We start from the raw sequence: 26,520 nt of genomic DNA, 5'->3' as shown, positions 1-26,520 counted from the left end.
TTTTTTTTGAGCAGGGTCTTGCTGTCTCCCAGGCTAGAGTGCAGTGGGGTCATCACAGGTCACTGCAACCTCAAATTCCTGGGCTTAAGTGATTGCAATTTTCTTGCCTAAGCCTCCTGGGACTACAGGTGCATGCCACCACATCCGGCTAATTTTTGCTATTTTTTGTAGAGACAGGGACTCGCACTCCTAGCCTCAAGCAAACCTCCCACCCTGGCCCCCCAAAGTGCTAGGATTACAAGTTTGGGTCACTGGACCCCGCCTAGAACTTTAATCTCTTACAGAATATATGATTTAAGTATCAGTCCTTCTGAAATACTTCCTTAGAAATGATGGTTTGCATGATCATGGCAGTGATTATGGTGTGAGTAGCTGGTCTCTCCCTCTTTTGTTGTCGTGTCATGTCTCCAATCAATCTAATGCCAGGCCTTATGGCTAGAGAAAGTGACTTATGAGGGTCAGCCAGATAATCTAAGAATTATCTATTTTCTTCTCTCAATGCTGCATACAGTGAGGTATAACAGTTACCTTTCAGGTATTTGCTTGACTCACAGTTTGCCTTTCTGCAAAGAACTGCATAACTGACATTTGTATTCACTTCCACTTTTTTATGGGTTTATTTATCACGAAATAATAATATAACTCTAGGCCCTTGGAGAAGCTCAAATTATCTATGAAGACATCAAAGTATGAGGAAAGTTTGTTTTAATTTTAGCTCAGTATAAAAGTATTTATTTTCATTGAAAACAGCTGGCCATTGATGTGTTTTTATTCACAATATCCTATTTTTCCATGGCTGGCTGGTAATACAAAATCAGTAAATGATGCAAAGAAAATACATATTTAATGTTTCATATTTACTTCTCACTAAGTAATCATTCACAGAACTAGGATCCCAACTATGAGAGAGAGATCAGCCTCCCAATTTTTCTAAACCATACAAAATATTTTCCTCAGAATGAACAGTATTACACTAATCAAAAGGCCATCATTTTTTTCATGGAAGTCCCTCATTGTATAAACATATAAATTTATGATGAAGTCAATCAGAATTTGCTGGTACATCCTTCATCTACGTTCATAGTAAGTTTTAGTTCTTTAGTACATTTTATAGTGCTTAATTGTCCAAGTAATCATTTCTATTATTCATCATGTACTATCTTCTATTTCTATGATATGGTCTTTCCAATCAGAAAGAATCATCATTACAATTACTGAAGAATAAATAAAAATCCGAGGAACTTAATGTCAAAGAATTGTACAGCTCTGAAATTTAATCTCTATCTCATCTGGGAGGGTCTCTTTTGAAATTTGGAAAATTTACACTGAACAAATTTGGAGTTTTGGTCAGAAATAGCTTTCCCTAAATACCATAAAAAACTTATTTTAGTGCAGACTAATTTATATAAGTCTTTTATACAAAATAAAAAGATATTTTAACCTTTATGCCCAGTTTTCTCTCTTTAAGAGGCATAAATTAGATTTGCTTTTCAATTGCCTGAGACATAATTAATAAAACTGGCACTAGATGACTTATAATGATGAAAACCTTAAAGGCAATAACCTCTGTCAGATTAAAACGTCAAGAAAAGGGGAACAAAGGCAAAAGAATAATCTCTATTCAATAAAGTAAAAAAAAAAAAAAGCATTAAATCAGCGAACAGATCAAAAAGGACTTTATATTTTAAAGAGAGAGAAAAACCAAAACAAAAATGAAAGACAACAGCTTAAACTTACTGGGTTATCTGTGGAATCATCAGCAAACTGTAAACCAAAATAGTCTTGTTCAGTCAAATCAAGATGCTTGAAGACTATATCCAACAGAACTTGCCCCTGAGCATGTTTCTGGAAGAAAGATAAGATGAAATCAACTTTGATAGGCTATATACTTTATGGCTTTTTAATCTGGTGACTTTGGCAACTGCTTCCACTCAAATGACTTGGTTGAGAATAAAGACTTTACATGTTACACAGTATTTTTAAAGAACAATCTGACCTTAGGCCAACTGGTTTAGAGAGTACATAATAAACGTGAAGATATAAAGAAACATTTAATTAAAAATGCTTTCCACTTTCTGGCTATTATCACAGTATTTTTGTTATTTCATATTGTTGCCACATTAACTCATGTGTATATCCATATCATTTTCTTATGCCTTTTACTCTTATATTTAAATTATGACTGGAAAGTGACATTTGACTAAATACAATTTAAAATACAATTTTGTGTAAAATAAATAATGCTTCGAAAAAGGAAACAGATATGGTAAAATTTTTGTAGCAAACTTGATAAAGGACTAATATTTTCATCACAAAAGTACACAGAGACCTTTAGAAAAGTATCTCATTTTAACCTCACACTAATTCTAACATGCAGATATTATTATCCCTCATTTTAGTAAGAGTAAATAAAACTTCCCCAAGTTCCACAGCTACTAAACTGTGGTACAAAAGGCTTGATTAGATAATTGCCTAAAAAAGAAAAATAACTAATGAATAAAAACACAGAGAAATGATCAATATGTTCAGCAAATAATCCAAAAAAATCCAGTGTGTAAGATAAAAAATACTTATTGCTGCTAACATTGTAGATAGATACCTGTTGGGAAAGCAATTTGAGCAAACAAGAGCAATAATAACATCAACTACTCTAGCATCCTAACCTAAGTATTAATAGCAAATAAAATCCAACTTGTGGGAAACAGCTATACATACCAATATGTTCACTGCAGAGATTTATTTTTGATGCATTTATGTGAGACATATATTAGAAAAACATGTTCTATGGTTTGCGTTTGTCCCCCAGAATTCATGTGTTGAAAATTTGGTCATCGCAGTGTTGAGAATGGGTGACTTTGAGAGGTGTTTAGGTTGTTAAGATGGACTAGGTTAATTTTTTTTTTTAAAGAGGTCTTGCTACATTGCTCAGGCTGGCCTCACATTCCTGCTCCTGGGCTCAAGCAATCCTCCCGCCTCAGCCTCTCAGGTAGCTGGGACTATAGGCATGCATTATTCCACCGAGCAAGACTAGGTTAATTCTCTAGGGAGTAAATTCTTACTATCTCAGGACTAGATTAGTTATTGCAAGCAGGTGGTTCTAAAGTAAGGCCGCCCTTACTTTTATCCCTGTCACATGCACCCACTTCCCCTTCTGCTTCTTTACCACGTCATGAGACAAGACACCCTCATCAGAAGCCAACTAGATGTGGCCACCCAATCTTGGACTTCTAGCCAAAATAAATCTTTCTTTATAAATTACCCAGTTTCAGGTACTCTGTTACAGCAACAGAAAATGGACTAAGAAAACATGGTAGAGACTAGTGATATATTTTACCACCAAATTTTCCTCTCATTAGCTACAACAATATATAAGCTTCCTGCTATGATTCAGAGCTGAAACAATAATTTCATATAATTTAAAGCATAAGAGGCATCAAAGATGCCAGAGCTAGCTAATGTGACAAATGAAAGACATAATTAAGGACCACGTTTCTTTCCATCTCTCTCATCTGCATCTCACATGTTGGCTGTATTTGTGGGCCGCTAGCAAGATGGTCATAGCAATTCCAGCATTCATACCAGTACATGACAATGTTCAAAAAAAAACCCTTCTTTGTAAAAGTTACCTTACCTTACAAGCTCTTTGTAAAAGAGCTTCCCATCACACCCTACTGGCCAGAACTGGGTCAAACGGCTATTTGCAAAACTCATCAATGGCAGGAAGTTATGTGCTTCAAACCATGCTTCTCAATGTTGGTCCCCATTCAAATCACCTGCAAATATCTTTTATATTGATGCAAGCCCCTCCCCCATCCCTATCTCATTCTGATTAAACTGGTCTGGGGAGGAGACCAAGTTTTAGTCTTTTAAAAAAGCTCCTGAGTCTAATATACTCTTATAGAGACAAAATGGAGTGGATTCACTTTTTGCTATACACTTCCAGTGAAGGACAACTACAAATTCTAGAAATATGAGAACAGATAAAAATTTTTAAAACTCTGAAAGGTGGAAAGAAGGTAGAGGCCTGCCTACAGACTTCTTTGAGTTTTCTTTTTATTGAGGTAGAATTCATGCACTATAAAAGTAAACATTTTAAAGTATACAATTCAGTGGCATTTAATACATTCACAATGTTGTGCAATCATCACCCCTAGGTAGTTCCAAAACATTTTCATCACACCAAAAGGAATCTCATACCCATTAAAGTACAGGTGACCCTTGAACAACATGGGTTTGAACTGCATGTGTCCACTTAAATGTGAATTTTTTCCAATAAATATAGTTGGCTCTCTGTATCCTCAGGCTCTGCATCTGCAACCAAATGCACTCATCTGTCAGATGCAAAACCTAGGATACCCAGGACCGAATTTCTGTATACTCAGGTTCCCAGAACCAATCCCCCGAGGACACCAAGTGACAAATGTAATACCCATTAACCCCTCCCTCAGGCCCACTGATCTACGTTCATATCGCATATAAACTGGAACCACACAATATGTGACCTTTTGTGTCTGGCTTCTTTGACTTAGCATAATGTTTTCAAGGTTCACCCAAGTTGTAGCATGTATTAGTACCTCATTCCTCTTTAAGGCTATTTCATTGTATGAATACACCACATTTTATCAGTTGATGAACATTTAAGTGGCTTCTACCTTTTGGCTCCTGTGAATAACGCTGCCATGAACACTGGTGTATAAGTAGCTGTTTGAGTCCCTGCTTTCTTTTTTTTTTTTTTTTAAATACCTTAGAGTTTTAATTGCCCTTCCCTCAATAAGAGAAAAACTGCATGGCTGGAATTAACAGCTCTATCTTGACTTTTGCAGAAATGTACAGTTGGCAAAACACTTTCCAATACACAATCTTGTTTAATCTTCACGACGGTGCTGTTTGATGAGGAGGAACAGGGCCACTTAGGGCTTTGCCCAGGGTTATACCTGCTTTCAATTCTTTTGGATGTGTATACAGAAGTGGAATTGCTGCATAATATGGCAATTCTATGCAATTTGATGTTTAACTTTTAAAGTAATCACCAAAACTCTTTTCCACGGCAGCTGCACTATTTTACATTCCCACCAGAATCACACGAAGGTTCCAATTTCTCCATATCCATGCCATCATGTTACTTTCTATTTTTTTAATTAAAGCCGCTTCAGTGGGTGGGAAGTAGTACTTCACTGCGGTTTTGATTTGTATCTCCATAATCACTAATGATGTTGAGAGTTTTTTCACGTGTGTTGCCCATTTATATCTTTAGAGAAATGTGTAATTAAGTCCTTTGCCCATTTTTAATCAGGTTGTTTATCTTTTTGTTGTTGCATTCTAAGAGTTCTTCACATATTTTGAATATTAGACACTTATCAGATATATGATTTGCATATATTTTCTCCCATTCTATAGGTTGTCTTTTCACTTTCTTGATAGTATCCTTTGATACACAAGAGTTTTAAATTTGATTAAGCCCAATTTATTATTTTTCTTTTGTTGTTTATGCTTTTGATGTCACATCTAAGAACTCATTGCCAAATCCGAGGTCATAAAGACTCACCCCTACCTATATCTTCTTCCAAAAGTTTTATAGTTTTAGCTCTTACATCTAAGTCTTTCATCCTTTTTTGAGTCTGTTTTTATATATGGTAGGTATATAGTTAGGTAGGGAAGCAATTTCATTCTTCTGCATGTGGCTATACTTGTCCAAGCATCTTTTGTTGAAGAAACTATACTCTCCCCATTGAATGTTAGCAACTTCGTCAAAAATCAATCAACACTCATGCCTATCATCTTAGTACTTTAGGAGGCTAAGGCAGGAGGATGGCTTGAGGCCAGGTGTTCAAAACAAGCTTGGGCAACATAGTGAGATCCTGTCTCTACAAAAAAAAAAAAAAATTTTAAAAAAGAAAATCAATTGACCCCATGGGTTTATTTCTGGACTCTATACTTTGGGTTTTCTTTTCACCTCCCATATATCATAGACTTGGTATTGGGGAATCCTGTAACACAGAAATGCCAACAGGTGCTGACAAAAAGAGCCCAAGAAAAGCAGCCTTCTTTGGAAAAGGACTGGGTAGCTGGTAGGACAGAAATCTCGCCAACGCCAAACCCAGTGGAAAAAACTGAGCCCTTCTCTAGTAAGCATTCTTGGAAATCAAGTAGGAAGCCTGGCCTGGCCTTCTACCCCCTTCCAAGTTGTACAAAGTAGTGCTTCATAATAGCTCCTCTAGGGTGGTTCTGAACTTCCACTTAGGCTTGTTGGTAGTAAGCAGTGCTTGGCTTCCCTCACTGAGTTGATGTTAGCAGAAGCTGAAGGGGGAGCCTGGACTTTCACCACCACCACTACACAGCTATAGCATGTGCTGTCTCCCAAACAGAGAAGAAGATGATTTGGGAGAAGAGGGAGATGGAAAAAGAGATTGTTAAAAGTTGAAATGAATTCCTAGACAGACACCCACAACAAACTACTTGGGAAACTGACCAAAATTAACAGGGCAAAAGGTATAAAAACTTAACTACAGTGTGGAATACATTCATAGTTTTCAGATAGATCTCCAGATAACTACACACATAGGAGACCAGAACAACACTGAAAAGGTGCTAGAAACCAAATTGTCATTAGAATCAGAGACCACGAAAGTAGGCCAGGACCTATATGCTACCAGGGTGACTCCCTGCTACAAAGAAAATTAACTACAATCCAAAGTTCCATGACATAATGCCCCAAATGTCCAAGACACTACCTAAAATCACTTATACCAAGAACTAGGAAAATCTTAACTAGAGAAAGGAATGACAACCAACAGATGCCAACACTGAGATGACTCAGATGTTGGAATTATCTGACAAAGATCTGGAAGCAACCATCATGAAAATGTTTCAAAGAGCCAATATGGTTGCTGTTGAAAAGAAAATTGGGGAAAAAATAGAATATTTCAGCAAATAAACAGAAGATATAAAAGAACCAAATGAAAATTATATAACTGAAAGATACAGTAACACAAATAAAAACTGGATGGGCTCAATAGAAGAATGAAACTGAGAAAGAAAAAAAAATCAATGAACTTCTGAAGACAGATCAACAGAAATTACCCAATATGAATAAAAGAGAGAAAACAAACTGGGGTGGCGGGGGAAAACCAGACGCTCAGCTTCAGAGACTTGTGGGACAAGAAAAAATCATGTAACATTAATTTCACTGGAGTCTTTAGAAGAAATGAGAAAGAGTTTTATGATGATAAAATAATGAAATATTTGAAGAAATTTTAGTCAAAATTTTTGTAAATTTGGTAAAAGGAGAAACACAGATTCAAGAATTCAAGTGAATCCCAAACAAAATGAATCCAAACAAATTTACCCTATGACACATCATAATCAAAACACTGAAAATTAGAAAAAAAAGAAACAAGAAAAACAAGAACAAAAAAAAGAAAAGAAAAAAAAATACTGAAAACTAAACACAAAGTAAAAATCTTGAAAGCAACTAGGAAAAAAGACATTATCTATAGGTAATGACAACTCAAATCAGAACAAATTTCTCATCTGCAATCATGAAGGCCAGGAGGGAAGTGTACAAAATTTTTCAAGTGCTGAAAAAAAACCTTTCACTACAGCAGCCATCCCAAGCTTTTTGGCACCAGGGACTGGTTTCATGGAAGACAATTTTTCCATGGACAGGGTGTGGGGACGCAGAGCTTATGCAGTGATGTAGGTGACAGGGAACAGCTATAAATACAGATGAAGCTTCACTTGCTGGCTCTTCTATTGTTGTGTGGCCTGGCTCCTAAGTTTCATGGAGGGCAATTTTTCCACGGGAGGGGCAAGAGCTCAGGCGGTGATGCATGGCCTAGTTCCTAACAGGCTGTGGACTGGTACCAGGCTGTGGACTGGTACCAGGCTGCAGCCTGGGGGTTGGGGACCATAGCATTACACAATTCTATGGCAATAGGAAATATTCTGCAGAAATGAAGAGTAAATAATGACATTCTTAGTAAAACATAAGGCAATTTATTATCAACAGATCATTCCTAAAAGAATGTCTGTAGGAAGTTCTCTAACCAGAAAGGAAATAACATGAAGAAACTCTGAACAACAGAAAAGAGGAGCAATGAAATGGGAGAAATGAGGTAAATATAAAAGCCTATCCTTCTCTTCAAGCTTAAATTATGTTTGACAGTTAAAGCAAAAATTATAACTATCTGATGTGCTGTTCGATGTATATAGAAAAAATATGTAAGATAATTCTATTATAATGGGAGAAAACCCATACAATTATAATAGTATTGTAAAGGGGAAAGGTAAAGACACCTAAAGGTAGATAGTTTTTATATTTTACTCAAAGTAGTAAAATGTTAACAATATAGTATGAAAATTTATAAATGTACATTGTAATACCTAGGGCAACCACCAAAAAAAGCTATCCAAAGAGATACTCTCAAAGACACTAATACATGAAAACAGAATTCTAGAACATGTTCACATAAGCTCTAAGAAAAAATAAAACAGAGAAATGAAAAGCAGAACAAAGAGAAAATACACAATAGAGTAATGAATGGCAGAAAACAAGTAATAAAATGGCAGACTTAATTATATCAATAATTACATTAACGTAAGTAAATACACCAATTAGAGATTGGCAGAGTAGGGGGGAAAAACTCATGACCCAACTACATAAAAGAAATTTACTTCAAATATAATGATGTATATAAGTTGAAAGCAAAGGGATTAAAAAAAAGATATAGCATGTAAACATAATTTTAAAACTTACCATAGGAAGTTCTCTAACCAGAAAGGAAATAACATAAAGAAACTCAGAACAACAGAGTTATTTTACTTGTGAAAGCAAGTAATTTTACCAGGGACAAACAAGGACATTACATAATGTTTATGAACAAAAGAACATAGCCAAAAAACATGGAACAAAAATTAACAGAACTGGAAGAAAACCTACAAAACAGAAAAGGGACAAATATAACCAGGGATGCCAACACCCCTCTCAGCAATTACTAGAATTATTAAATAGAAAAATCAGCCAGGATAGAAAAAAATTCAATATATCAACTAATAGGATCTAAATGACATTTCTAGAACATTTCTTCTCAACAACAGTAGAATATATTAAATATACTCTTTTCAAGTGTCCACGGAACATTCATAAGACAATTAGTATCCTGGGTCATAATACAAACCATACCAAATTAAAAATAACTGAAATCGTATAGTGTGCTCTGTGACCATAATGAAATGAAAATAGAAAACAATAAGAGAAAGATAGAAGAAAATCTGGACATTAAACAATTTTCAAGTAATCCACAGGACAAACAGAACTCAAGAAATAAACAACACTAAACTAAAAGAAAACTGAAAATATCAAAATTTGTGGAATACAGTCAAAGCAGCACTGACAGGAAAATCTGGAAACCTAAATGCTTACATAAGAAAAAAGGAAGGTCTCAAATCAATAGTCTAAGCTTCTACCTAAAGAAAATTAGAAAAAGAGCAAAATAAACTAAAAGAAGGGAGTAATTAATACAGGTAAGAACAGAAATCTAAGTACTGGAAAACAAAAACCAGATAAAATCAATGAAACAAAAATCTGGTTCTTTGAAAAGATCAATAAAATTGACAGACCTCTAATAAGACTAACAAAAAAGAGAAGACACAAATCTCCAACTACAGAATTGAAACTGAGGATATCACTACACATTCCAAAAACACTTACAAGGCAAGAGAATAAGAAAAATCCACCCACATAAATCTGACAACTTGGATGAAACAGACTAATTCCTCAGAAAGCAAAAACCTACTAAAATCCACCCAATATGAAATAGATCATTTCAATAGCCATAGAATAATTTAAAAAACTGAAATCGTGGTTTTAAAATAAACCTCCCAATAAACAAAATCTCTTGGGCCTGATGATTTAAATGTCTACAAAACATTTAAATGAGAATTAAGAAAAATTCTACTTAATCTTCCTCCAGAAAATAGTAGAGGACAGAAAACTTCCCTACTTACTCTATGAAACCAGGAATTAGCTTGATACTCAAACCAGACAAAGATAGTACAGAAGAGAAAACTACACACCAATGTATTTCTCATGAACACAGATGCAAAAATCTTCAAATAAATATTAGCAAATGGAATTGAGCAGTATCTCAATTACCAATCTCTAATTACACAATTACCAAATGGGGTCATTCCCAGAGATTGAGGCTGGTTCAAAGCTCAAAAATCAATCAAGTGATGATATACAGGAAAGAGCTCCATGGACCTGCTCCCAAGCAAAACAACTATTAGTGTTGTTGTTTGGCAACAACAGTTGTTTGCCAACTGTTTGGCAAAGATGCCAAGGCAGAGATTTCTGTGTTATGTGGCAGGTTGCACTCGATGACCCCTTTAAGTCATAAAATTGTAGAGTTGGATCATCTAATTTAACTTAGAAATCATCAAACTCAAATCCCATTCATTGCAAAAGTCCTCCCATGGTAATCACGACTGGTGGTCATGCAGTCTCTTCTTAAAGAGAGCTAGTGATGAGATCACTAGCACCTGAAACAGGGGGCTTTGTTTTAGGGCTGTAAATACAAGGATACTTGTCCTTAAATTGGGTAAAATCACCTTCCTTTTAATTTGTACCTGATGGCTCTAGTCCTACTCTCTCAAGCAATGTAGAATTGCTCCTCATTTCATGTGACACCCTTGAAATACTTGCAAATATTTACTGGTGAAGATTATAAAACAAAAACCAAAAGCAAGAATCTAAAGTCTCAAGGGATTCTTCTAAGAGCTGCGCAACAAATAAAATAGCACTTATTCAAGAAAGCCTGCAAAATCTCAGTAAGAACAGCCTAAGTATGTCACACTTGAGCCACAACCCACTCCTGCTCTCCCTCCCAGGCCAATGCTCTACTCTGGGTAAGTGTGGCCAGGAAGATGGTAACCCTTCTTCCCCACCTTCCTAGTCAAGGGATATGGGAGAGGCAAGCCACTAACATTTCTCATGCTTCCCAAAAATATGTTACAGCTTAAATTTCAGGGTGGTGTGGCAAAGAGGAGAAAGGTAACTTTCCTCCACTCAACTCTCACAGAGTGAGACTCTACTTAAGTCACAGAAAGTCAAGAATACTGCGCCTCAATTGCCCTTGCCTCAGTTCACTCATAGGGCAGAAATTCCATGCTGGGCGAGATGAGGCAAGCCAAGTATATACCAAAGGATACTGCTCCTGCCCATTATCTGGCTTGTAAAGCAGGAGTGCCACTCCAAGAGAAGCAGACCACTCACTGTCCCCATCCCAGCTCCAGTGCAGTGAAGAAGTTGTGTTAAAGAGAGATAAGCCACCAGAGCACAGTACTTTGAAGATTTTGGTGATGAACAATTAAGAGGAGGCTGGAAGTTCTATGATAGCAACAAGCTAAACCACATGTCAGCTAGTTTATCAGAGATAACTATGGACATAAGAAGATAAGATAAACATGATAAGAAGAGCCCTCCTGGGACTACAGCAAACCTCAAAGACTGGCCTCAGAAACAATTCCTGCAAAGGGGCCCAGATTTAACTGGATTAAGACCACGGGACAATTTATAACCTATCTTTGCGTTAATGAAAACAATATAGCAATAGGACAATGATTATTGAAATCTAACAACTGCATGTGAAACTGACAGTTAACCTAACAGAAAAATCAGGGAAGCAGACAAAGGAGAGCCCTGATAAACCACCATCATCCCATGGAGAATGTGTGCGTGCCCAGGGCTATGAACTCTGAGAAGCAACATCAGAGGCTTCATACTGTGGGGGAAACATACTCTACTAAAACAGTTTAGTGAAATAACTGAAAAAATGAATAAGCAAATAACAAAATGACAAGCCTTGGAAGGGAGAGTCAGAGTAGTTACAATCTAAAATGTCCAGTTTACTGCTATAAACATTCAGGTACAGATGTCACTTTGATATAACGACTTCTTTTCCTTTGGGTAAATACCTAATAGTGGGATTGCTAGATCGAATGGTAAGTCTACTTTTAGTTCTTTGAGGAATCTCCACACTGTTTTCCATAGAGGTTATACTAATTTACATTCCCCCCAACAGTGTATAAGCCTTTCCTTTTCACTGCATCTGCACCAACACAATTGCAAAAGATAAGGATCAACCAAGTGCCCATCAACCAATAACTGATGAGTGGATTAAGAAAACGTGGTGTGTGTGTATATATATATATACACACACACCATGGAGTACTACTCAGCCATAAAAAGGAATTAAATAATGTCTTTTGCCATAACTTGGATGGACCTGGAGACTATTATCCTAAGCAAAGTATCTCAGGAAGGGAAAAACAAATACCTCATGTTCTCATTTATAAGTGGGAGCTAAACAATTAGGGTATATTTGGTCGTAAAGTGGTATAATGGATATTAGAAACTAAGAAGGAGGAGGGTGGGTAAGGAATAAAAAATTACCTACTGGGTAAATGTACACTATTTTGGTGATGGTACACTAAACGCCCTGACTTTGAAATTATACAAATCTTCCATGTAATAAAAAACACTTGTACCCGCTAAATCTATTGAAATAAAAATAAATAAAATGTCCAATTTAAGCAAAAAAATCTAACACAGGCCAAGAAACAGAAAAGTATAACAGAAACAGAGGAAAAATAGTAGGCAACAGGAACTGCTTGTAAGAGGGCCTACATGTCAGACTGAAGAATACTTGAAAGCAGCCATTTAAAATATGTTCACAGAACTAAAAGGAAGCCATGCTTAAACAAGTAATGGAAGGTATGATGACAACATTTCAACAGATACACAATATAAAGAGACAGAAATTAGAAAACAAAAGCAAATGGTTTTTATAAAAATAACTGAAAAGAAAAATGTACTAGAGGGGCTTACCAGTCAATTTGAATAGAATCAAGAATAAGCAAATTTGAAAGCAGACCAATAGATTATGTAACCCCAATAATACAGATAAAAATGGATGAAGAAGAATTAACAGAGCCTGAAAGGAATGTAAAACACCATTAAGCACACCAACGTATGTATGACAGTACTAGAAGGCAGGCAGTGAGAGACAGAAGTTATTCAAAGATATATGGGTGGGAACTTACCAAATTTGATGAAAAATACTAATGTACTCATGCAAAAAGCTCCATGAACTTTAAGTATAATAAATGCAAAGAGATCTGCACCAAGAAATATTAGAGTAAAAATGCTGAAAAACAAAAAATATCTTGAAAGCATTAAAAGAAAAATGACTCTTCACACACAAGGAAACCCCAAATAAGATGAACAGCTGACTTGTTATAAGAAACAGAAGCCAGAAGTCATCTGGATGACATATTTAAAGCACTGAAACAGACAAAAATACCCAAGAATCTTGTACCCAGAACATCTTTCAAAAATGAAGGCAAAATAAAGACATTCATTCATCCCCACATAAACAAATACTGAGAAAATTTGCTGCCAGCACACCCACCCTACAAGAACTACTAAAGGAAGTTTTTTAGGCTGAAAGCAAGTGATCCCAGAGAGTAATATGAATTCACGTGAAAAACCAAACAGTACAGGTAAATAGTACAGGTAAATATGTCACTACAAATGATAATATCTTGTCTCCTTTTTTTCCTTAACTGACTTATAAAGCAACTGTATAAAACAATATGTATATAATTGCATTGCTGGGCCTATAACATATAGAAATGAGATATATTTGACAATAACAACACAAAAGAGAGGGTAGGATCGAAGCTGTATTGGCCTAATGAAATATCAAATGGTAATTAGAATCCACAGGAAGAAATGAAAAGTACCAAACATGGTAAATAAGAAAAAGCTAATATGTAAAAGTCTATAAATACTAATACATACTTGTTCTCCTCTCTTCTCTCAGCTTAATAGACATAAAATTATATAAAGTAATAATTATAAAATATGTATGTGTGTGTGTATACACACACACACACACACACACACACACACACACATATTGAGAGAGAGAGAGAAACAGAGAGAAAGAGAGAGAGAGAGACAAGGCCTCAACTCTTCTCACCCCAGCTGGAGTGCAGTGGTGTCACCATAGCTCACTGTAACCTCAAACTCCTAGGCTAAAGTGATCCTCCTGCCTCAGCCTCCCAGGTAGCTGTGACAACAGGTGCACAACACCATGCCCAGGTAATTTTTAAATTTTTTGTGGAAACAGGGTCTTCCTTGCTCAGGTTGGTCTCAAACTTCTGACTTCAAGTGATCCTCCCACCTTGGCCTCCCAGAGTGCTAGGATTACAGACGTAAGCCATCACGTCCAGCTCACAAAATATCTTTCTAACATATATATATGTAATATATATAAAAATAATAGTACAAAAAAGGGAAGGAGAAATTGAGCTATATAAAGTAATATTTCTGTATCTCATTATAATTTAGTATAAGCCTGAAGTATTCTGATAAGTTAAGATATATCTGGTAAATCCTAGACCAATCAGTAAGAAAATAACTCAAAAAATATATTGAAAAAGTTGTTAAAGGAATTTGTATGTTACACAAGAACATATACACTTGATGCAAAAGAAAGCAATAAAGGAGGAAAAGAGGGGCAAAAAAGACATGAGTCATATAGCAAACAAAAAGTAAAATGGCATAAACATAAATCCAACTGTATCAATAACAATAACTGACATAAATAACACTAGCAAAAAAACAATCAAGAGGCAGAGACGATCCTCCTGCCTCAGGCTGCTGAGTAACTGGGACTACAGGCGCATGCCACCACGCCAGGCTAATTTTTCTATTTTTAGTAGAGACAGGGTCTCACTCTTGCTCAGGCTGGTCTTGAATGCCTGACCTCAAGCAATCCTCCCACCTTGGCCTCCAGAGTGCTAGGATTTCAGGCATGAGCCACTGCGCCCAGCCTAAACAAAATTTATAAAAAAAATTTCTCATAAAATTAATATTCTCATGGGTATTGTGTTGGGAAAGGGGACTTGAGAGGAGGGCAGGGGAATGGAAACTAATTAAAACAAGTAATAGAATTATGATAAGGGAATCATAGAAAAGAGACCCTTAATTGATTCAATAGTGCTAGGAAAACTTTCCTAGAATAAGGGAGTTTTAAGTTGCAATTGAAGGATGAGTAAAAGATAGCCAGGTTTGGAAGGGGGTGTTCTAGGCCAAGAATAAGTACATAAGAAGACATACAGACAAAAGGCAAAATTGAACTTTAAGAAACAGAGATCAATATAATGGTAAACTGTGGCCAGATTATATAAATATATGGCTTTGTACAATGAAATGTAGATGTTAAGAATAAAGACAAAGTGTAGAGGACACTTTGTCTGGGAACGGTTTCTTGTTGTTTTTCTCAGAATATGCCTGGGGGCTTGAACACAAGTCCAGGGCGCCCTTATCTGAAAACAGTAAGGGCTAGAGAGTTTAGATGCAAACATCTGCTCCCCGGAGATGAAACAACAAGGAACAGGGACGTGTTGAGTTGGGACAGTGTGGGAACGAAGAAATTGCGGTGGGACAGGTGCCAAACAGGCTGTGTTATAAATAAAGAAACTACAGCAAGAAAGTTTGCTGCAGTCTTATAAGGTCTTTGTGTGTCTGTGTCTCTTTGTAGGGGCCGCAGTCCTGTACCATCTTTGTGTGTGTCTGTGTCTCTTTGTCTCTGTGTTCATTCCTCGGCCCCAAGAAACGGGCCACGTCAACAAAGATCAAAGACTACTGTAGTGATATCAACAAAGATAATGAAGGCCTAAACTTGAGTGGTAAAAGAGGATGAAGTCAAATAAATCTAGTCAAAAAAGGCAATATTGGCAAAAAAGGAAACTGACCATAGATAGGTGAGAGAGGGTGAGACATCAAGGATGATGCCTGATTTTTGGATTAGTCATTGGGTGGTTGGTGGTGCCACTCACCGATAAAAGAAACGATATAAGAAACACTGCAGTCCATGAGAAAAGTTCAGTTTCATGAACTGAATCTCAACTTTTTGAGTGCCTATGATTCAACCAAAGGAGGAAGAGTGGCAGACAGATAAAAAAATCCAACAGAAAAAGGAATAAAAATAAATTTCTAATTCCTTACTGAGGCCTAATATGATGCTACTTGATCCAGTCCTTACTTTACTAATCTTGTGCACCTCTCTGCTTACACATCCCATCCTTACCTAGCTACAGCCTTCCTGATTTTCCCAAACACACTAAGCTTATTCGCTACTCTTCCAACAGTCCTTCTCATACCTTGTTCTTTCAATTTAGATCTCTGCTCTACTGCCACCTCCTTGTGACCATATATACTTCCCATCCCTCAATCTCATTCCACCCCCTTTCCATATCTTCATTTTATGCCTAGTTCTTATTATTACCAGACATATGTGTATATTTATATAATACATGTCTCATGCTAGAAAGTAAGTTCCATAAAAACTGTACCTTATTAACTATTGGATCCCTAGAATCCAGAACACTGCCAAAAACACTTTGGTCACTCTATAAATATTTGTTGAATGAATAAACAATAAATGGATGAATGAATGATTTTCTGTTCAAGTAAGAAGAAATACAAGTTTAGGAGTCATCAGTATGATAAATGAAGCCATGAACCAGATGAAATTGCCCAGGGTCAGAACGAAGAGTAAGAAAACAAGTAAAGGAGAACTTTGACATATACCAAAATTCCCAGCAGGCTGTCAAAGAAGGCAATCAGGAAATATTTGATCAGTTGAATAAGTGACTGAGTGAATGATAAAACAGCACATAGAAGCTAGCTAGCTAGCTAGCTATCAATCATCTATTTTTAAGAGATGGAGTCTTGCTCTGTTGCCCAGGCTACAGTGCAGTGGTGCGATCATAACTCACTGCAACCCTCAACTCCTGGGCTCAAACGATCCTTCTGCCTCAGCCTCCTGAGTCGTTGAGACTACAGGTGTGTACCACCACACCTGGCTAATTTTTAAATTTTTTATAGAGATAGGGTCTCTCTATGTTGAGCTTATCTTGAACTCCTGGCCTCAAGTTATCTTACCACCTTGGCCTCCTAAGATGCTGTGATTACAGGTGTGAGCCACCTTGCTGGCCTGCAATTTTAAAGTTTTATGTGCTTTTTAGTTCCTTTGCAGGTATTGCTGATCCTTCGATTTTTCTTATTTCACAAGAGGATCAGTTAGAGAACAAAGCATTTGAGGGATGCTACAGTTCAGGGGATAATACATCTACAGAGAAACTAACTTACTAGTAATTGTTTCTCTAAAAATGAAGAGACTATTCCTGACAGAACTTATTTAACTTTATCACTACAATTTTAAGTCAGTAAAACTGCCAGGTAAAATCAAGATTTTTGTTGGCAGACCAAGTACAAAGAGAAATGCGTGAGACAAGTTAGTAGGAAAGACAAAGCAGCAGCTCTGTAGACCTACAGCAGGAGAAAATACTTTGAAAGGTAGTATGGCAAAATAGAAATAGTAAATACTCATGCTGAGTCCCTATTTGGCTAGTTAGTGTGTAGTCTTGGGTTGAATTTTTCTTTCTGTGTAGGTCAGTTTCATTAACCCTAAACTGTAAGAAAGACTAGATCAGCAGTTCCAGAGCTACACTGTATTGTGTCTAAAACTCAGTGAGAGTATACTCAGGGGCTCATGTACTCGGGAAAAAAAGTCAAAGAAGGCCAAATTTGGGCTCTTGCTTGAACTAGTAACTATAACTTGATCCATTACACACATATAAACATTTGTGTGTGTGCATGCATGGACATCTTCAATGCAAAAAAAGGATTCCTTTTTAAAAAATGTCTGAAAACAACTAGACTAGACTTATCTCTGAGGTCCCTTCTGGCTCTAAGAGTCCATATTTCTAAAGATGCTCTCCTGATGAAGGACAGAAGTACTATTTTCCATATAAGAAAAAAACCCAATTATGTAATAGGTTAGGCAGGTCAGTAAGACAGAAAGGCTGTAGGAAAGAGTTCCCTCCATAATGTTTAGCCCAGAGGCATAGAATAGCTCTATTAACAGTAAAGGAAATCCTTCAGGTCCTTATTAGACTATGAATTTTGATCACCTCTCTGAATGAAGAATACATTACGTCTTCATTGGGGGAGTAAAGATAATAATAAGAGACAATATAAACTTAAGTGATAACACATACACACTGATTTTGATAAGGAAAGGAGGTTACTAATGGATAATTTAAAATTCAGTAGGGGCTTAAGAAGTGGCGACAGATTCCTTTTTCTGCCCTGAAATCATGTATAAAACAGAAAGGGGGAAACCAAATAATACAGTACTCCAAATATAAAGTTTGGATTCTACAGATGAAAAACTGAAAATTGTATCTATACAAAGTTAGTGGAAAAGTTTTCCCATGCAGAAAAAGAGCCCTAAGAAGTAATTAAGAGTTGTGGCTAACAACTAACATTTATGAACTTACTACTGCTCAACACTGTTGTTAAGTGTGCACATACTGACTCATTTGATCATCAAAACAACCCTATGAGGCAGGTACTCTTTTAAAGATGAAGAAAATGAGGCACAGGAGATTCCAGAGAGTTCTAAAACTGTGGTCCCCAACTCCCCAGCCTCCACCCAGTACCTGTTAGGAAATGGGCCGAGCATCACTGTCTGAACTCTGCATCCCCCAACCCGCACCCGACCCCCTCCAGGTCCGTGGAAAAACCGTCTTCCATGAAACCAGTCCCTGGGGCCAAAAAGCTCAGAGACTGCTGTTCTAAAAGATCATACAGGTAGTAAGCGGCAGGGCTCACATTCTCTCCCAGGTCATCTAGCTCCAGAGTCTATACTTAGAGCCACTATATAATACTTTCCTTCAAAGAATTATTTTGCCTTTGTTAACAATGGAACGTGATTTATATTTAGTCTTCTCATTTGAAAGGGAAATTATTTCAGCTGACAATATACAATTGCTTTCTATAGCTTATTTCAAAATATCAACTTCCTTATCCAGTAATATGGTACACTAGATAATCTAAAAAGTCTGCAACAAAACTAGATATGCTGAATAAAATGTAATAAATATTTTTTTAGTCACATAGCTAACTGAAAAGAAATCTCCAGCATGCAGAAGAAAGAAATAGAAGTTGGTTATAAACTCTGCTAGGGCTGCCATGGAAAGGCTTACTAAAGAACAAATAATATAATGGGGAGGGTGTGTGGATGGTTGCAGGGTAGGTGAAGGAAGAGACTTATTAAGCTAAAATAATTAAGACAATGTGAATCAGCATGAAGATAAGTCAAGAAACCATTAGAATAGGATAAAGAGCCCAGAAAACAGACCCACACAAACTTTATTTACAACAAAGTAGTACTAAAGAGCTGTGGGAGAAGGATGGTCCTTTTCAATAAGATGACAATAAGACAACTGGATAGCTGTATGGAAAGAATAAAACTTAATCAAAATCAAAACTTCATTATGTCCCCCAATTACTTACAGATGGATTACAAAGCTTAACAACAAACCTCTGACAAGACTGAATAAGAACAATGAATGAAGCAAATTATACAGACAAGAAAGGGAACAGAATGATAGAGCACTTAGACCTATACAGCCCTTAAAGAAAATCAGAATGTGGTTTAAAAATATCACACATAAAAATCGCCTGACATACATAACTTTTACCAACCTTGTGAAGTCCTAACAATCTTCAAAGAGCACATAATCTCCAGTTTACCTAAACTATTACAAAGAATGGGAAAGCAGGGAATGTTGCTCAATTAGTCTTATGATTCTAATTCAAAAGAGAATGAAAGAACATATAAATGCAAATGACACGTATGCCTAGAGATGCAAAAATCTCAAAAAAATATTAGCAAACTGATTTGGCATCATAGCAAAAAAAAATGATACCAGGATTTCATGCAGGGTTCAGTATCACAGATGCAATACATGTAATTACAACTTAACACTAACAGAATAAAGGAGAAAAAACATACAAATATCTTCCTTACTCACAGGGGGGAAAAAAAATCAAATGAAACCATAAGAAAAAAAAATTTGATTCTTATTTCACATCATACAGAAAAGTTCAAGATGAATTTAAAGCACAACTACAAAATTTCTGGAAGAAATTATATGAGAATATCTTTACATTTTCATAGTAGGGAAAACTTCCTTAGAAAAAGGTTCCAAAGTATGAACAATAATGAAAAAAAGCAGATAAATCTGCCTATATTAAAATGAAAACTTTCTGTGCAAATAAAGACACCATAAACATGACTTCTATTTTTGGCAGTGAGGGAGATTATATACTATAGAAAAATCCTCCCAAATGCAATGAAATTATCAGGTAAATTATTTTCAAAATTTTCTTGTTTTAGTCTATTATTGAGCTAGCATGAAAAAAAAAGATCAAAACAAAGATTCAAAAGCAAAGAGCCTGGCCTAGTGAAATGCTAAGGTCAGTTTCTAGTCTTTAAATTTTCTAGCTTCCACTTCAACCACAAAACATATATAGGAATGAAAGTGGTATCAAGGTCTATTCAGGTTGGAAATATAACAAAAGACCTACAAGCTTTGTATGGGCTATACTCACAGAGTAAAAGTAAACAACAAAAAATTCATGCCATCAAGAATAGCAAAACAAAACAAAAAATTAAAAAAAAAAAAAAACTACAACTTGCCTGTCTGGTCAGAACTCATGCTACAATGTGGTATGAAAACCTCAAGAAAAAAAAATGAAGTGGTCTTGGGATTATGGTATACCGCCCCCCACACCTTACTTGCAAAAGTAAATAAAGTCTTCTCCAGAGGAATTCAATTTTCAACCAGGACTCAAATAGATTGGCAGAATGGATAAAAAAAAACATGATCCAAGTATATGCTGTCTCAAAAAAATTCTAAATATAATGATACAGGTAGGTTGAAAGAAAATGATGAAAAATAAATACCATGCAAACATTAAAGAAAGGAGTACCTATATTAATATGAAATAGACTAGACTACAGAGCAAGAGTTTAAAAGAGGCAAAGAGGAATTATAAAATGACAAAAGGGCCAATTTATCAACAAGACATAGCCATGATAAATGTGTATGCACCAAAACAATATGTAAAAAGCATAATGTTGGAGAACTCACACTTCCCAATTTCAAAACTTTCTAGGAAGCTACAAAAATCAAGACAATGTGGTACTCGAATAAAGGATAGACACTGGTATAGAAAAGAATAGAACTGAGAGTCCAGAAATAAACCATCCCATTTATTGATTTATTTGTGACAAAGGTACCAAAATCATTCAAATGGGAATGGACAGTCTTTTCAACAAATGGTGCTGGGAGAATTAGATATCCACATATAAAGAATGAAACTGGACCCTATCTCATATGGAAAATTAACTCCAAATGGATCATGGGCCTAAAATTAACAGCCAGAACTATAAAAGTCTTAGAAGAAAATGTAGGAGTAAATCTTTGTGACCATGGTGCAATTTTTTTTTTAAGATATGACACCAAAAGCACATGTGACAAAAGAAAAAAGAGATAAACTGGAATCCATCAAACATTAAAACTTCTGTGTTTCAAAGTATACCACCAAGAAAGTAAAAAGACAACCCATAGAAGAAAATATTTGCAAATCACATAGCTAAGTGACCTGCACTCAGAATATATAAAGATACATATATTGTACAACTCTACAAAAAGGTAATTATAAAATGAGCAAAAGGTTTGAATAGACATTTCTCCAAAGATATACAAATGAACAATAAGCTCATGAAAAAATTAAAGGTTAAAGGACATGAAAAAGATATAGAAAGCAAATACCAATCAAACAAAGCTTGTGCAAGTTCTATAAAATAAAGTAGATTTTAACGGAAAAACACTGCTAAGTATCAAGAAAACCATTATAGTACATAATGATAAAATGTGCAAGTTGCTAGAAAGATATAACAATGCTTAATTTGTATAGTCATGTGTCGCTTAAGGATGAGGATACACTCTCAGGGATAGTGTTGTTAGGTAATTTCACCGCTCTCTGAACATCAGAGTGTACTTACACAATCCTCGATGGTACAGCCTATCGTTCCTAGGCTATAAACCTGTACAACATGTTACTGTACTGATTACTGTAGACAGCTATAACACAATGGGTAAGTATTTGTGTATCTAAACATAGAAAACGTACAATAAAAATATGGTATTAAAATCTTACGGGACCACCATGATAAATGCAGTCCATCCTTGACCAGAACATCATTATGTGGCACAAGACTACAGTTTGAAATATACAAGTGTAAACTACAATGAGTTACCACTTGACACCCACTAAGATAGCTATAATTCAAACTGGAAAATAAGTATTCGTGGATACTTATGGAGAAATTGTGGGAAAATTGGTACCCAATTGTACATCGCAGGCAAGGATTTAAAATGGTACAGCCACTATGTAGAAGAATCTGGCAGTTCCTCAAAAGTTAAATATAGAATTACCATATGATACTGCAGTTCTACTCCTATGTACACACTCCAAAGAACTGAAAACAGACTTGAACAGATATTAATGTGCCAATGTTCGCTGCATCATTATTCACAATAAGTAAAAGGTGGAAACAACTGTAAATAGATGAATAGATAAAAAGTGGTACATCCATACAACGGGACATTATTCAGGAATGAAAAGGAATTAAAGTTCTGATAAATGCTACCTTGAAAACATTATGCTAAGTGAAATAAGCCAAACACAAAAAGATAGATGCATAATTCTACTTATATGTGATACCTAGAATAGGTAAATTCATGGAGAAAGAAAATAAAATAGAGGTTAACAGGAGCTGAGGAGAGGGCAGAGTGGGGAGTTACTGCCTAATGGTTACAGAATTTGTTTGGCATTATCAAAAAGTTTTGGAAATAGATAATATTGTGAATATAATTAATATCACCACACTGTATACACAGAAATGGCTAAATTTTTAGTGGCAAATTTTGTTTCATATATTTTACAACCATTTTTAAAAATTAATACTGTAACATACCAAAAACCACTGAACTGTACACCTTTAATGGTGAATTGTACACTTTAAATGTGAATTATCTCTTTAACGAAGCTGTTAAAAAGCATAGCGTAAAAAGTTGACAGGTCCTAAAAGGAGAAACTGACAAATCTTCCCTCACAGTAGGAAATTTGAGCATGAGAAACAAAATCACTGACAAAGCACAGAAAGAGGTAAGAACTGTAAACCTAAACGATCATTAAATATATGGGAAAAAATAACTAAAATACAATGGAAAAAAACACAATGAGTGGTGGATAGTGGACATTCTTGTCTTGTTTCCAGTTTCAGGGGAAAGATTTCAGTACAGTCATGTGCTGCATTAATGGCATTTTGGTCGACAACAGACAGCATATATGATGGTAGTCTCATAAGATCATAATCAAGCTGAAAAATTCCTATCACCTCGTATTTACTACACTACACTTTTAATTGTTATTTTAGAGTGTAGTACTACTACTTATATTTTTAAAAAGTTAACTGTAAAACAGCTTCAGGAAGGTCCTTTAGGAGGTATTCCAGAAGAAGGCATGCATCATCATCACAGCAGATGACAGCTCCGTGCATGTTATTGCCCCAGAAGACCTTACAGTGGGGCAAGATGTGGAGGTGGAAGATGGCAATATTGATGATGTTGACCCTGTGTAGGCCTAGACTAATGTGTGTGTTTGTGTCCTTGTTTTTAACAAAAAAATTTAAAAAGTAAAACAATTTTTAAATTAAAAATAAAAAAGCTTACAGAATAACAATTCAAAGAAAGAAAATATTTTTTTACAACTATCACGATATGTTTGTTTTGTTTTCTGGTTTTTTTTTGGAGACAGACTCCTACTCTGTTACCCCAGCTACAATGCAGTGGCATCATCAATCGCAACTCACTGCAACCTCAAAGTCCTCAGCTCAAGTCATCCTCCTTCCTTCAGCTGTTTGAGTAGCCTGGACGATAGGTGCACGCAAACACACCTGGCTAATTTTTCTATTTTTAGTAGAGACGGGGTCTCATTCTTGCTCAGGCTGGTCTCAAGCTCCCGTCTCGACCTCCCAGAGTATTAGGATTACAGATGTGAGTCACCAAGCCAGGACATGTTTGTGCTTTAAGCTAAGTGTTACTACAAAAGAGTCAAAATGTTAAAAAAAAGTTTTAAAAGTTTATAAAGTAAAAAAGTTACAGTAAGCTAAGGTTAATTCATTATCAAAGAAAGGTATTTTTTATAAGTTTAGTGTAACCTAGGTAAACAGTGTTTATAAAGTCTACAGCAGTATACAGCAATGTCCTAGGTCTTCGCATTCACTCACCACTCACTCACAGACTCACCCTGAACAACTCCCAGTCCTGCAAGCTCCCTTAATGGTAAGTGCCATCTACATGTGTACCATTTCTTATCTTCCATACTTTATTTTTACTGGGCCTTTTCTATGTGTAGATATGATTAGATACATATTAATAAATACTTATCATTGTGCTACCATTGCCTTATAGTATTCAGTACAGTAACATGTTGTATAGGTTTACAGCCTAGAAGCAATAGGCTATACCATCTAGGATTGTGTAAGTAAACTCTACAATGTTTGCACAATGGCAAAATAGTGTAAGCCTAACTTAGTATTTCTCCCAGTGTATACTCCCTTAAGTGAGGCATAACAGTATTTCACTTCTAGGTATGATGTTTGCCTTATTTATAAATACCCTTCATCAGTTTACAAAAGTTCTTTTCTCTTTCTAGTATGCTGTTTTTGTTTTTACTACAGTAAAAGAAATGATCCTATGGGCTTTTCTCCTTTATTCTATTAATGTGGTAAATTACTTCTTGCATTCTTGGAATAAACCTAACTTGGGAATAAAACATTAAGTGTGTGTGTGTGTGTGTGTGTGTGTGTATTCAATTTGCTAACAGTTTGTTTGAAAATTTTACATTTTTTTGTTCATGAGAGACTGGTATATAATTTTCCTTTATTGTGTAATGGTATCATTAGCTGTTACTATGATGGTTATGCTGGCCCCATGAAATGAGTTGTGGATTTCTCTTTTCATTCTCTACAAGAGTGTGTGTGAAATTAGTATTTATTTTTAATGTTGGGAAAATTCACTAGAAGGTAAAATGATAATGAAATACTACAACACAAGCACAAGATTTTAAATGTCAAATGTTGGTAAGGATGTGGAACAAACGTATTCTCATAAACTGCTGGAATGTGCATACATGTATCACTCTGAAAAACTGTTTCACAATATCCCCCAAAGTTGACTCAACATTCCCATTCTTAGGTATTTGCCCAAAAGAAGTACATCCACATATTCACCAATATATGTATGAGATTGTTTAGAGCCACAGTATTCACAGTAGTCCCAAATTGTAAAAATCCAAGGGTCCACCAACAGTAAACTGCATAAATTTTGGTATATTCATGCAATGATGTCTCATTATATATTTCTATGCTGCAAATATACCAAAATGCTAAAATAAACACAAACCAAACATTAATATCGCTCATGTGACTGTTGTAATCCTAGCACTCTGGGAGGCCGAGGCGGGCAGATTGTTTGAGCTCAGGAGTTCAAAACCAGCCTGAGCAAGAGCGAGACCCCATCTTTACTAAAAATAGAAAGAAATTAATCGGACAACTAAAAATACATAGAAAAAATTAGCCGGACATGGTGGCGCATGCCTGTAGTCCCAGCTACTCAGGAGGCTGAGGCAGAAGGATAGCTTGAGCCCAGGAGTTTGAGGTTGCTATGAGCTAGGCTGACGCCAGGGCACTCTAGCCCAGGCGACAGAGTGAGACTCTGTCTTAAAAAAAAAAAAAAAAATGTATCGCTCATGGTTCTGTGGGTTGATTGGGCCCACCTGGATATTACAATTAGATGGCAGTTGACTGTACCTGCCGCACAAGATGGCTCACTGACATGGCTTGGCAACTGATGCCGACTATTGGCTGGGAAGTCAGTTGGGGCTACCGATCACAGCACCTACATGGCTTCTCCGTATGGTGTGAACTTCTCACAGCATGACAGCTGAAGTCTGAAATGGCAGTCCCAAGGGTGTGTGTTCTGAGAGACTCAACTGAAAGCTACAAGGCTTCTTATGACTGTTGAGTAACAAAGGGTCACTTTACCACCAAGGTCAAAAGCAAGTCACAACGGCCAGCCAAGATTCTAGGAGTGGCAGACTTTACAATAACATAAACAGCAAGAGCAAGAGGTGTGGCTCATTTGGAGGTCAACTTTTGAGACTAGCTACCACAAATAGAATACTATAGAGCAACGGGAAAAAAATGTTTAGGTTGAACATACATGAAATTGCTGACAATTATGATCTACAAAAACAGCAATTTCATCTGATTTAACCTAATAACATTCAAAAACAAAACTAAGCTATGGGCCGGGCGTGGTGGCTCACGCCTGTAATCCTAGCACTCTGGGAGGCTGAGGTGGGTGGATTGTTTGAGCTCAGGAGTTCAAAACCAGCCTGAGCAAGAGCGAGACCCCGTCTCTACTAAAAATAGAAAGAAATTAATTGGACAACTAAAAATATAT

General features: G+C 36.1%; 1 protein-coding gene across 1 annotated transcript in view; it reads right to left on the bottom strand.

Annotated features, from left to right (window-relative positions):
• Nucleotides 1-26,520, bottom strand: part of PTPN4 (protein tyrosine phosphatase, non-receptor type 4 (megakaryocyte)) — a 169,541-nt gene that overhangs the window by 112,924 nt on the left and 30,097 nt on the right. Inside the window, exon 2 of the mRNA XM_012644655.1 lies at nt 1,738-1,845. Within this exon, the coding sequence (XP_012500109.1) occupies nt 1,738-1,845 (108 nt within the window). The remainder of the gene's footprint in view (nt 1-1,737; nt 1,846-26,520) is intronic.

This window comes from Propithecus coquereli, unplaced genomic scaffold (assembly GCF_000956105.1).
Source record: "Propithecus coquereli isolate 6110/MARCELLA unplaced genomic scaffold, Pcoq_1.0 Scaffold217, whole genome shotgun sequence".
In the NCBI taxonomy this organism is placed as follows: domain Eukaryota; kingdom Metazoa; phylum Chordata; class Mammalia; order Primates; family Indriidae; genus Propithecus; species Propithecus coquereli.
Note: the sequence above shows the minus strand (reverse complement) of the source record. Positions and strands in the feature narration are given on the sequence as shown.